This window comes from Notothenia coriiceps, unplaced genomic scaffold (assembly GCF_000735185.1).
Source record: "Notothenia coriiceps isolate Sejong01 unplaced genomic scaffold, NC01 NC01_scaffold00030909, whole genome shotgun sequence".
NCBI lineage: Eukaryota > Metazoa > Chordata > Actinopteri > Perciformes > Nototheniidae > Notothenia > Notothenia coriiceps.
In genome coordinates, this window is record NW_011363610.1 from 21,653 (window position 1) to 32,485 (window position 10,833).

Sequence of the window (10,833 nt, forward strand, 5' to 3'; positions counted from 1 at the left end):
ATTTGGATGTTGTGCCTGAGGTTGGAAAATGTGTTTTCTCAAAGGTTTAAGTAGTCCACTGCCAGATTTTATGATCAAAAAATGTTAAGACCCAAAAGGCACCCGATTCAGAGAATCACCATATTAACACTATTTAAAGTAAACCGGATAAGTGTTGTGTACCTTAAATGTTTGTAAGTGAAAATTGGAAAATAAAGATTTTTTTTTAAATCCTCACCTTCGCTGTATTGCGCGCCTTCCATCAGATTACACTGTATAATAGTGAAGGTATTACATATTTTACAAAAGTAAAAATCAATAACCTATTCAAAAGCATATTTCTTTACATTACGTGTTTTGGTTTACTTTAGACCATTGATGTGGGAGGGGTAGCACTTCACTTTACAACAGTGAAATTATTGAATATTTCAAAAAAGAAAGAACCAAAATCATTAAAAAGCATTTTTATTCAAAAATGTATGTCCCTGCTCACTAGTCTCTTCCGGCTGCAGATAGAGACCAATGAAAGATGTCCAGCAGGTTGGTCTAATGCCAGATTGAACAGGTGTATCCTACTCGTGTATTATTGGGCTTGAGGAGCAAGCCCTCAACTAAACATCTATACAAGTAAATTAGTCATTTATGTTAAACATTTTTGTCTAATTAATTAATTCAAGGCAAATTTGCAACCATAAAGGAAGGTCTCAAGATTGCACAAGGACTCCAGCTGTGAAAAAGTCTAATGTCACAACAGGAAAGAATAGTAGAGACGTAGTAGTAAAGAAAAGTATGTTTCATAAGAAAGAACACAAATACTTTTCAATCTTTTTATTGAATATTAAGGTAAATATTTCACATTAATACAGGCTACATAAAGTAGAGCCACTATACGACATGAAATTTACTCTCATTTTAACCCTTTTTAGTATGTAAACAATTATACATTTATTTACCACTCTAAAAGGTTCTGATTTCTCTTTCTCTTTCGGTAATCATCATCTAGTTCTGGGCCAAGTTTAAATAGCTACTTCATGTTGAGCCCCCTGCAGCCCAAGAACGGTGTATGTGGGTTTAAGTCAAAATCGCTAAACTACGCAGAGAATGGATCCTGTTAAACAGGTGATCGCGCATGTTGTTTGCATCATCAGGACACTGATAACAATTTTCGCCCAATTTCCTCTTTATTTGTTTGAGATAGGAACATTAAAGAATGGTGTCATGAGAACTTCCAATTCTTCAACCTCTGCTCTGCACTCTTAGGTCTCTACTAAAGTTAACATGTACGTTTTTCTTTTTTTCATCGTCTTATTCGGTCATATTCGTCAGTTGGTATTTCAGGTTAGCGCTGTGGGTCATGCTGTGTGCGTTTGATTGCTGTGGACGCTCTCTAGTTGACGTGGTTCAGGTGCACGTTGCCAACATGAGGTGCCCAGGTACCAGGCCACACCTGAGGGGAGAGAGGACCAACACAGGGTATATGTTAGAAAGACTGCATCAAATAATGTACTCATGGCTGAAAGCAGAAATACAGGATTGAAAGTCTAACTAAGAATATGATTAGTGGTCAGGGGTGTAACAAAAGAGGACTTTACCTGCTGCTGTGGGTCAGAGTTATCCGCATTGTTTGGGACCACTTTGATGATGGGGCTCCATGCGGGATCACCAGCGTGCAAACCATTGTACATCGGCCCCCCTGGCCCCTCTGCCATGGGAGGATGAGGGGGCAGCATGGTTCCTCCATACATTGACATAGGCATCCCCTGAACAGACAACAATATGTCATTGGTTATCATTAGTACATAGGAGGGACAGGGGTTAAATCGTCTACAGAGCTATTGATAAATCCTACCTTAGGAAAGTCCATGTAGCTGTTGGGCAGATGCTGAGCCTGGTGGTAGTTATTCGCAGGGTTTGCAATGCCGGTGTCATCCTGCTCCATGGGCTGGTGCTGAGAGAAGGCGGACTGCTCCTGCTGCAGCTGAGGGTGCATCATGTGGCTGCTCATCAGGGGCTGGGACCAACCAGACATGGCCTCTGTAAGACACACAGGGTTGACATTATTACTGATTATAAGTTACTATTGCACCGTAACTGAGAAGCAAGTGGTTGGAAAGTTTACATCAGAATCAAAAAAGCATAAAAGATAAACTGGTTTTAATCTAGATTGTTTTGGTGCAAGTTGCAGTGTTGTTGATATTAGCCATACAGATGGCTGCTTTCTCCTGACATATGTATCTCAATGGCACTATGGTAGTGGTCATCAAAGCAGAAACAAATTCAAACTTAACATCGACATTGCTTTCTAGAACTCATGACCCTGATACTCAAAATAATCCACAGACCTTGTTGTGAGCAGTTTCATGTGCCAACTACTTTCTTTCTACTAAACTACACGTACCAAACGTGTCACTGCGCAGAAGGATGTGTGCATCAACTCATGGATGTTGTGCATATTTCATTGGCGGCCGGCCCTTAAACAATGTAGTTTGATGGATAGCACTACAGATAAGTATTGTGTTTTAGATTTTGGGGTAAACTTTCCCTTTATGTCACACTTCTGACATTATTTTCCTACCCCATAGTCCTTATTATAACAAACAAAAATGCAAACAGACTAACAGAACAACATTTGCATTTGTTTTTACCCGAAGCACTGCCGACCCCGAATGACCAGATGCCTCCCTGTCCAACGGATGCCGTGTAGCTGGTGGTCAGCAGGGGGGGGTTAACAGAACCCGTCTGCCTGATCCTGGCCAGCCGCTCCGTGCCGATGGGAGGGGGAACTTTCCGGTCCTGCTGGGAGGAGTTGCCTGGCTTAGGCTGGGGGGGAGGGGGCACAGCTGAGGTTGAGAGGGCAGATGACGACACCGTAGATGGAGGCGGCACAGGAGATTCACCTTGGGGGGGGGGACAATTCGGGGGGGAAAGACAATTCAAGGAGAAATAGTTAGGAGCAGTTTAGATATGCACATTGGAAAGCACTTCTTAAAAGAAAAAGAAAACAAGCCTGTAAAATTGCCATTCATGGGTTTAAAAAAGGTTACAAAAGAAACAAGCCAATATAAGAAAACATTTTAAAAGTCTAAATAATTGTGGATAAGTGAAGGCTGAATAGTCTGAGTTATAGAGACACAACAAAAACAAGAAGCATTGGAGCCTAGTACCTGATGTGGATGCACTCCATGGGTGGGGGGAAAAGTGCTGTCTGCTGAATGAGGGTGCGCCCACTCCTGTATGACCGTGCAGATACACAGGGCTACCAGAGATATTGGTGGTATAGCTGGTCAACGCTGTGGGGGCACACATCAAAGAGACAGCTCATTATTAGGCAGTGTTTTTTCTATCCCAAAGAGATATAAACATTGCATTTAACCAAGTTAAATAAAAATCAACCGGATGATCAATTCGAAGAAAATAATCATACCGATGGGGCTGTTGACCATCCTCTGTGAGGCAGAGCGGTAGCCAGGGGCTTTAGAGCTGTCTGGAGGAGGCTGGGGCATCATATTCTCCATCTGGCTCATGTAGGCCTGTGGGGTCGAGTACGACTGCTCTGGAGGTGATCGAGTCGGCAGATGGCACGCACCCCACACCGGATTGTTTGAAACCTGCATGGCGAGCACAATTTATAACAAGGAGACTTAGAAGTTGTTTTTGTTGTTATCGATCTTACAGAAGCACTACAGCAAGAATCGGATCAAAACATTGGTAGTGTCTGTGTAGTTTGTTCAGGTATTTAAAAGGTTATCCGTGTAATATAAAGACTCTCAATAAGAGCAGCTATAATTAAAACAATTTGTCAATCAAATATTTATACTATAAATGTTACTTTATCTCACCTGGTTATCAAAGATGCTGCTGAAGTTGAAGAGACCTGCAGGACCGAAGTTGGGGGGTAACTGCTGAGGCTTGCCCGCATTGCCCACATGCTGCATCTGGGAACCGTTCATCATGCCCATGTTAGCAGAGACCTGAAGGGAGCCTTGAGACTGGGCTTGAGCCTGGTTTTGCGCTTGTGGAGGCAAATTGCTCTGCTGGGACGTCTGATTTTGGGTCTGTTTTGGGAGTTCTTGCTGAGCATTGAAGGGCACGAACACAGATTGCTGTTGTTGCTGTTGCTGCTGCTGTTGTTGCGTCTGCTGCTGCTGCTGTTGTTGATGTTGTTGTTGTTGTTGTTGATGTTGCTGCTCATTAAGGGAGTAGTAAGGCCCTGGTGGCTGCATACGATGGGAGACTCTGGGCGCAGGGGCTGAGAAGTGGGGTACAGTGTTGTTGGGGTGTGCAACATTGTGTGAGAGGACAGTAGGCTGTGCTGAGGCGTGTTGGGAGCCGGGCTGCGGGTTGAGGAGCGGTGGTGGGGCCTCTGATGATGGTGCAGAGGAGGGGGGAGGAGGTAACTGCTGTCGAAGCTCTGGCTTGGAAGGTAAAGCCATGCTGGGGGCAGGGAAACCCATAGAGTTGAGGCTCTCACTGACATGAACAGCCTGGTTCTCTGCAGAGAGAGAGGGCTTGTCTTTTCCAGGGGCAACAGCACTGGGTTCTGATTTATTTGAATGGATTGGGGGCTGGGACATCGGTCCGACTGAATGCTGAGGGGCGTTCGCGTGAAGGGTAGTGGAACTGTGATGTGCGGGAGAACCTGTGCCTCGTACTGCATTACTGCCACTAGTAGAAGAGGCAGAAACAGACACAGGGGGGGCACCGGCGGGCTTGGGGTCAAGGGCAAAGAGCTTTTTTCTGACGGAGGAAGGAGTGGGGACGCTCGGCTGGGGATTGTAAGGAGTAGGATTTGGGGTATGAGGCGAGGTTGCTGCTGCGTTGGGAGCACTGTTGGTCGAGGTGTTGGTGGGCGCAACTGAGACCATTGAGCTGGCTGCGTGCTCACTGTGGGTCAAGTTGGGTCGGGCCTGGCCTCCAGTGCTGTTGGTTCCTCCATTGTGCTTGGGGGAGCTGTTAGCACTCCCGGGGCTCACGGGACGCACAGGGAAGGGTCCCCAGGTGCTGGCGGCGGGAGAGAAGGTGCCACCAAACTGAGCCATGGGTAGACGAGGGTGTCTGATCTGGTGCATGGTCTGCGCAGCCAGGAGAGCGAGCTGAGGGTGAGCGTACGCCAAGGGCAGAGACACAGGGAAGGGCTGTCTGACATTTGATGACAGCCCCTTCCCAATCTTTCCCCCAGCCTGAGAGGAGGGTGAAGATGAGGATGAAGAGGGCTGGAACGAGACGCCTGGGGAGGTGACCAACGAGCTCAGGGCCTTGGGCCCAACACTGGAGCCGCTGACGGCCCCTGTTGTACTGGGGAAGGAAGCACAGGTGGTTTTGGAGCCTGGGGCTCGGATGTGATTCCGGGGGATCAGATCCTCAAGCTCTTTAGCTGGATCCTGGATTAGAGCATTTATCAGCTGGACTGCATACCTTGTAGACTCAGTCCCTCCTCTGAAAAACCAAAACACTAATATTACAACAGATCAAAAGTGATGACATAATTCAGTCTGATAAGTTTTGTGACAGACCAGAGCACGGCCAAGAAGGCATTGAAGTTCAAGTATGGTAGGTTGGTTTGCAGTTTATTGTATTGGACTAACGAACAAAAACATTTCTCCAAAGCAGTTTAAGTCACTGCTGGTGTGAAAAGTCCTTGGTCTACAATCGCTGCATCGCTCTAACGAAATAGGCGCTTTCACAGCAGAGTACTTTTAGTTCCGATAGTTCCTGGGATTTTGCGTTCACACCAAAAAGAGAACTTAGTTCATGAGAACTTTTCCCCCCTTTTCAGTCCCTGCTAGAGAGGTGGTACTTTCCTGGGGAGAAAAGGGTTCCCATGTCTGATTGGCTGGGCGGATTGCAAACCACGCCCCATAAAACTCCATTGTATTTGCTGGCATTAGTATTAGCATTAGCCCAGCGCACCAACGCAGAGAGACCAATTTATGGCAACACAAAAGAAAACATGGGAGCGGTGGAGATGAGGAGGTGTCGGCGTTCTGGCGATTTACTCGGAAGGCTTCAGTAGAAGCTGCTGGGAGTCCCAGCAGCTTCTACTGAAGCCAGTCCCCAACTCTGGGGACTTCCGGCCCGGGACTTCGGGTGGCAGTATACGCCGTGAAGTTGTTTGCAGCCTGCCAGTAAACCCAAAGCAGAAGAAGAAGAAGAAGTGAAGTTAGCGGCTTCATTTGCGTAAACCTCCCCCAGAGACTTATTCCGGTGTGAACGCGATCTGCTCTTTAGTTCCATGGGGGAACTAAGTGCTGGGAACTAAGTACGGCAAAGTACTTGGTGTGAAAGCCTTCTTATCTTGAAACTAGTTTCTCAGTGCATGGGAACTTTCATGAGCCGTGTACTAGCAATAGCAAATGTGCAGGTTTACTGTTTTCACCATAACAATGGTCTACCAAGGACTACGTGTGAAACATTGACGCAAAAAAAGAGTAAGGACTTTACTTAAGGACCCGCCCAGTTTGAATAAATGACATCATCCAGAAGGGGCTAAGATTATGAAACTGTTGTACTTCAGCTGCAGTGCTGCTTAGAGTCCACCAGAGGGACACATCTTTACCTTATGGTGATCATCCTCTCCCCGTTCTTGTCCTTCTGTTTGTCTACGTCAATGTGAGCTCCTGTCACGTCCTGGATAGCTGTGATGTTGCAGCCGCCTCGACCCATGATCCGAGACACAACAGAGGCTGGCACAGACAGCTTCTTTGATCTGTAAAATAAGCAGGGAAATTGTATTATTTGTGAGTCTATACAGGCAGGCACTAATGATAGTCATCTCAATGCTGAATTTTAAGAAGCATTGTTCTCTAAAAAAAAAAGGAATCATGTCGATAAAAAGCCTGTAAAAAGTTGCAAAGCAAAATGATGAAATAATGCAAACAACGGACCTTCGGACCACTTCCTTCCAACCTTCTTCTCTCTTCTGGCCTCTTTTGGGGCTTGTGAGACTGAGCTTACTGATGGGTGAGGTGACGGGTAGAGCCATGGTCTTGAATGGAGAGGGTAAGGAGTGTGAGGTGGAGTCGCTCATGTCCAGAGCTCTGTGACAACACGGGCAATAAGAAAAACAATGATAGTTATTTTTCATGAAAACTTTTTGAAATCAGATAAAGGTTGTATTCAGAATATTTGTAATTTAGATGATATATACGCTCGGCTTCGTTAGGGACTCACTTTTGCGTTGGTTTTGAGATAGAGACTGTGACCTTGTTTTCCACCTTGGCGTCAGTTTGCGGCTGAGGACAGTGTCTCTTCTCCAGGCCGCGCAGGAGGCTCTGGGCTGCTCCTGAGGAGGGGACTGATGAGGAGGATGAGGAAGAGGAGGAAGAGGAGGAGGCGGAGGAGGTGAGATCAGGGAGGTAGTTGAGCTCCTGACTTTTGCCCCCACTGCTGCTGCTCTCACTAGCACAGTCGGTGCTATCCAATGGGTCCGAATCGCTGTTGCCGCCCGTCACTCCGCTCCCCCCACCCCGGGGCTCGCCGTGGATCTTGTTCTTGTCCGCCTTGTGCTGTGCTAGTGCAACCTAGAGGGAGAAAACAAACAGAGACCTCATCAAATCGTGTTTCTTCGTAGATAAAAGCAACAATGTGCACATTAAGCACATTATAAATCAACAAAGACATGATGGTGCTCACCTGCGGATCCTGTAATATGATTGGTTCATTGGGCGAGTCCTTGGTCTTGTTCTTTTTGTTCTTACGATTGGTGCTCGGGGTAGTGGCCACACTTGCTCGCTTCTTACCAAAAGCTGTAGTGAAAGTGGTGGAGGTGGCGGATATTCCAATGGTGGTGGTGGTGGTTGCACTCGGGGGCTCAATAGGAACATCTTCTTCTGCAGGGGACACATTCAAACCGGCACATTAACAAAATAAATAATTATAATACAATATTAGAAAACTGAAAAGGCAAGTCTGGAGGATTATAAATACCTAAAAGGTTAATGCAAGTCAGTTTAACATTGTTTCAAAATACAATTTTCATTGTTAATACACTGACATGTATAAATATTAGGGGTGTAACGGTATACATACCCGTACCGAATAATTTCGGTACGGGTATGTATACCCTTCGGTTTGGTACACGTGTGTACCAAACGACTATAACGTTAAACGTAAAAAATTGAGAACGTGAACACTTTTTGGAAGTAATCTCAGGTGCTGCGTCGCAGCATTCAGAGTAATTTGCTCACATTGGGTTCAACGGGTCATAGAGCGGCCAAGTCATTTAATTGGACGAGAGGCATACTATGAGAGCTGGTCACAGGGATGCGTTCAAATGTAGTCAGTAATTTGAGGAACTGTCGAAATAGCGAACGCAGATAAAGTTGAGCTCGAAAATCCTCCAGCATCATTGAAGTCTCCGGTTTGGGAACATTTTGGCATCGCAGTTACGTACAAGGATGACGGACAAAGACAGGTGGACCGAACCAAAGCTGTTTGTCTGCATTTTTCAACTAAAATTGGTTACGCGTCTGGCAATACATCAAACTTGCACACTCATTTGAAAAGGCATCACCCAAACGTGAATATCACCGGTACCAAAAGAAAAAAGACTGAAGTGCAAACCCAACTGCATCCACGGGAACGCTCCTCCATACCTGAAGGAACTTCTCACATCTCAAACCTCCACATGCAACCTCCGCTCCACAACTAACCATCGGCTTCACCCCCCGAGGACCAAACTCCGCACAATGGGGGATCGGGCTTTCTGTGCAGCTGCTCCTCGTCTGTGGAATTCCTTCCTAGACCACCTGAGGACTCCACAGACCACTGATGCCTTCAAGAAAGGCTTAAAAACCTTTCTTTTAAAAAAAGCTTTTGATTAAACTTTTGTTTATTTTGTTTGTTTTTATTATGCCTCATGTAGCACCTTGGGATTGCTGTGAGCAATGAAAGGTGCTTTATAAATCGAATTTATTATTATTATTATTATTAATGTTTGATGGAACATGAATTATAATGTTTAAAGTACAACATAAGTCAACAGAAATAAACATTATAATTCAATAAATCACGGGTTGATATTTCAGTTTCTGCCATCCTCCTTGTCTTCTTCTTCTCATATATTTAACCCTTCTGTTTGAAACATCAACTTTCTGGCATTTTTGTAGTGTTAATATGATCTCTCCACTTGTTATGCATTGTGCGTGTTTGACACATACTTCAAATTGTTGTCGTGGTTTAATGTTTTAAATAAATGAACAAGGTTCAGTCCATATGCCTAAATTAAATTATATTGTAAAAGTGCACTTTAGATGCATTGTTATCTAGTGAACTCTAATTCTAATTCCTCTGATCCGGCCTTACAGATAAAGTATTCATAAAAATGTTTTGCTTGTGCTGAAAAAGATGACCATGCATTAAATCTCATCAGATCTGGTCTATCACACATAGTTTCTATTTAAAAAAACGTTTGGTTTGAATCTTCCTCTGACTGAAGAGGACGCCAAACAATGCAATGTTAAACATGTGGGGAAACTAAGCAAATAACAAACTATGTAATAGATAATATAAAAAGACACATAAGTATTCTAGCTTTTGTTATTTAACCATACAAATTTGTAACTGAATTCAAAAAATCGGTTCAATTCATCTATTGTGTGTAGGATGTCAGATGCTAAGAGTGATGTCTGCTCTGTGGTAGCAAAACAAACTGCATAAAGAGTATATATCACAAACAAAACATACATCCTTTACTAATTGGGTCTGTTTTACAGATGGAGGAGGAGAAGTAGAGTTATTACGCGTAGAAAAAAAAGTAAATAAAGAATCGGACTGCCATTGTTTGGGTTCAAGTGGTTTCCTGCCCATTTGCCAACATGACTGTTCAACTGAGCTTTCTTCTCCTCTTCGCTGGACTAAAAGGTTGGTCACAAGACTCAGGTTTTATTTTTATTTGTATACTGTATGTGTCTATCCAACATGTCAGTTAAGTAAGTTATACCCTCCAGTTAAGCTATTATGGCCTTATGTGGGAAAAAACATTGTGAACTTTTACAATATGCAGATCATCTGAAGGAGTATCTGACCAATCTGAAAGAGCACTATAATGTTTTTACTCAACTAATGATGTATTTGCTCTTGTTGCAGGAATTCACAGCATAACTACTAATAATAATGCATTTTATTTATATAGCTCTTTTCACAACTCAAAGACGCTTTACAGTATGAGGGAGGGTAGACAAACAAGGACAGGCAAACAAGTAAGTATAGTAAAATAAAATAAAATAGGCAGTCAAGAGGAAATTGATTGAGAGGAGGGGGGCTTATGGGTAGGCAGAGTTGAAAAGATGTGTTTTGAGGCGGGACGGAAAGACTGTGAGGGACTCAGAGTCATGGAGATCTTGGGGGAGGGAATTCCAGAGCCTAGGAGCTGCCACTGAGAAGGCTCTGTCCCCAAAGCTGCAGAGTGTGGATGTGGGAATGGATAGGAGTCCGGCTGCGGTGGATCTAAGGGACCGTGGGGGTTGATAAGGAGTGAGAAGGTTTGTGAGATAAGGGGGGGCAAGATGGTGGAGTGCTTTGTAGGTGAGGACAAGAATTTTGTAGTTGATGCGATGGGTTAGCCAGTGGAGGTCTTTGAGGACTGGGGTGATGTGATGCCATGATTTGGTATGCGTGAGGAGACGTGCAGCTGCATTTTGAACCCGTTGGAGTCTGTTGAGGGATGTAGAGCTGATGCCGTAAAGAAGTGAGTTGCAGTAGTCAAGGCGGGAGGAAATGAAGGCATGGATTAGTCATTCGGCTGCGGGGCGGGTGAGAGAGGATAGGATTTTTGCAATATTGCGGAGGTGGAAAAATGAGGTTTTGACTGTTTGGCGGATGTGAGGTGCGAGGGAGAGGGGTGGGGTCAAAGAT

The 10,833-nt window shown here is 44.7% G+C and overlaps 1 protein-coding gene across 1 annotated transcript; it reads right to left on the reverse strand.

Annotated features, from left to right (window-relative positions):
- Positions 1–792: 792 nt before the first annotated feature.
- LOC104959740 (ankyrin repeat and KH domain-containing protein 1-like) lies at positions 793–7,836 on the reverse strand (the record flags this gene model as incomplete). The annotated part of the gene is made up of 11 exons (XM_010787633.1): positions 793–1,426; positions 1,572–1,739; positions 1,829–2,013; positions 2,625–2,876; positions 3,144–3,269; positions 3,404–3,587; positions 3,819–5,415; positions 6,536–6,685; positions 6,864–7,016; positions 7,150–7,499; positions 7,612–7,836. Coding segments are annotated over 11 exons (3,450 nt in total), but the record flags the coding sequence as incomplete, so codon positions are not given.
- Positions 7,837–10,833: the final 2,997 nt, after the last annotated feature.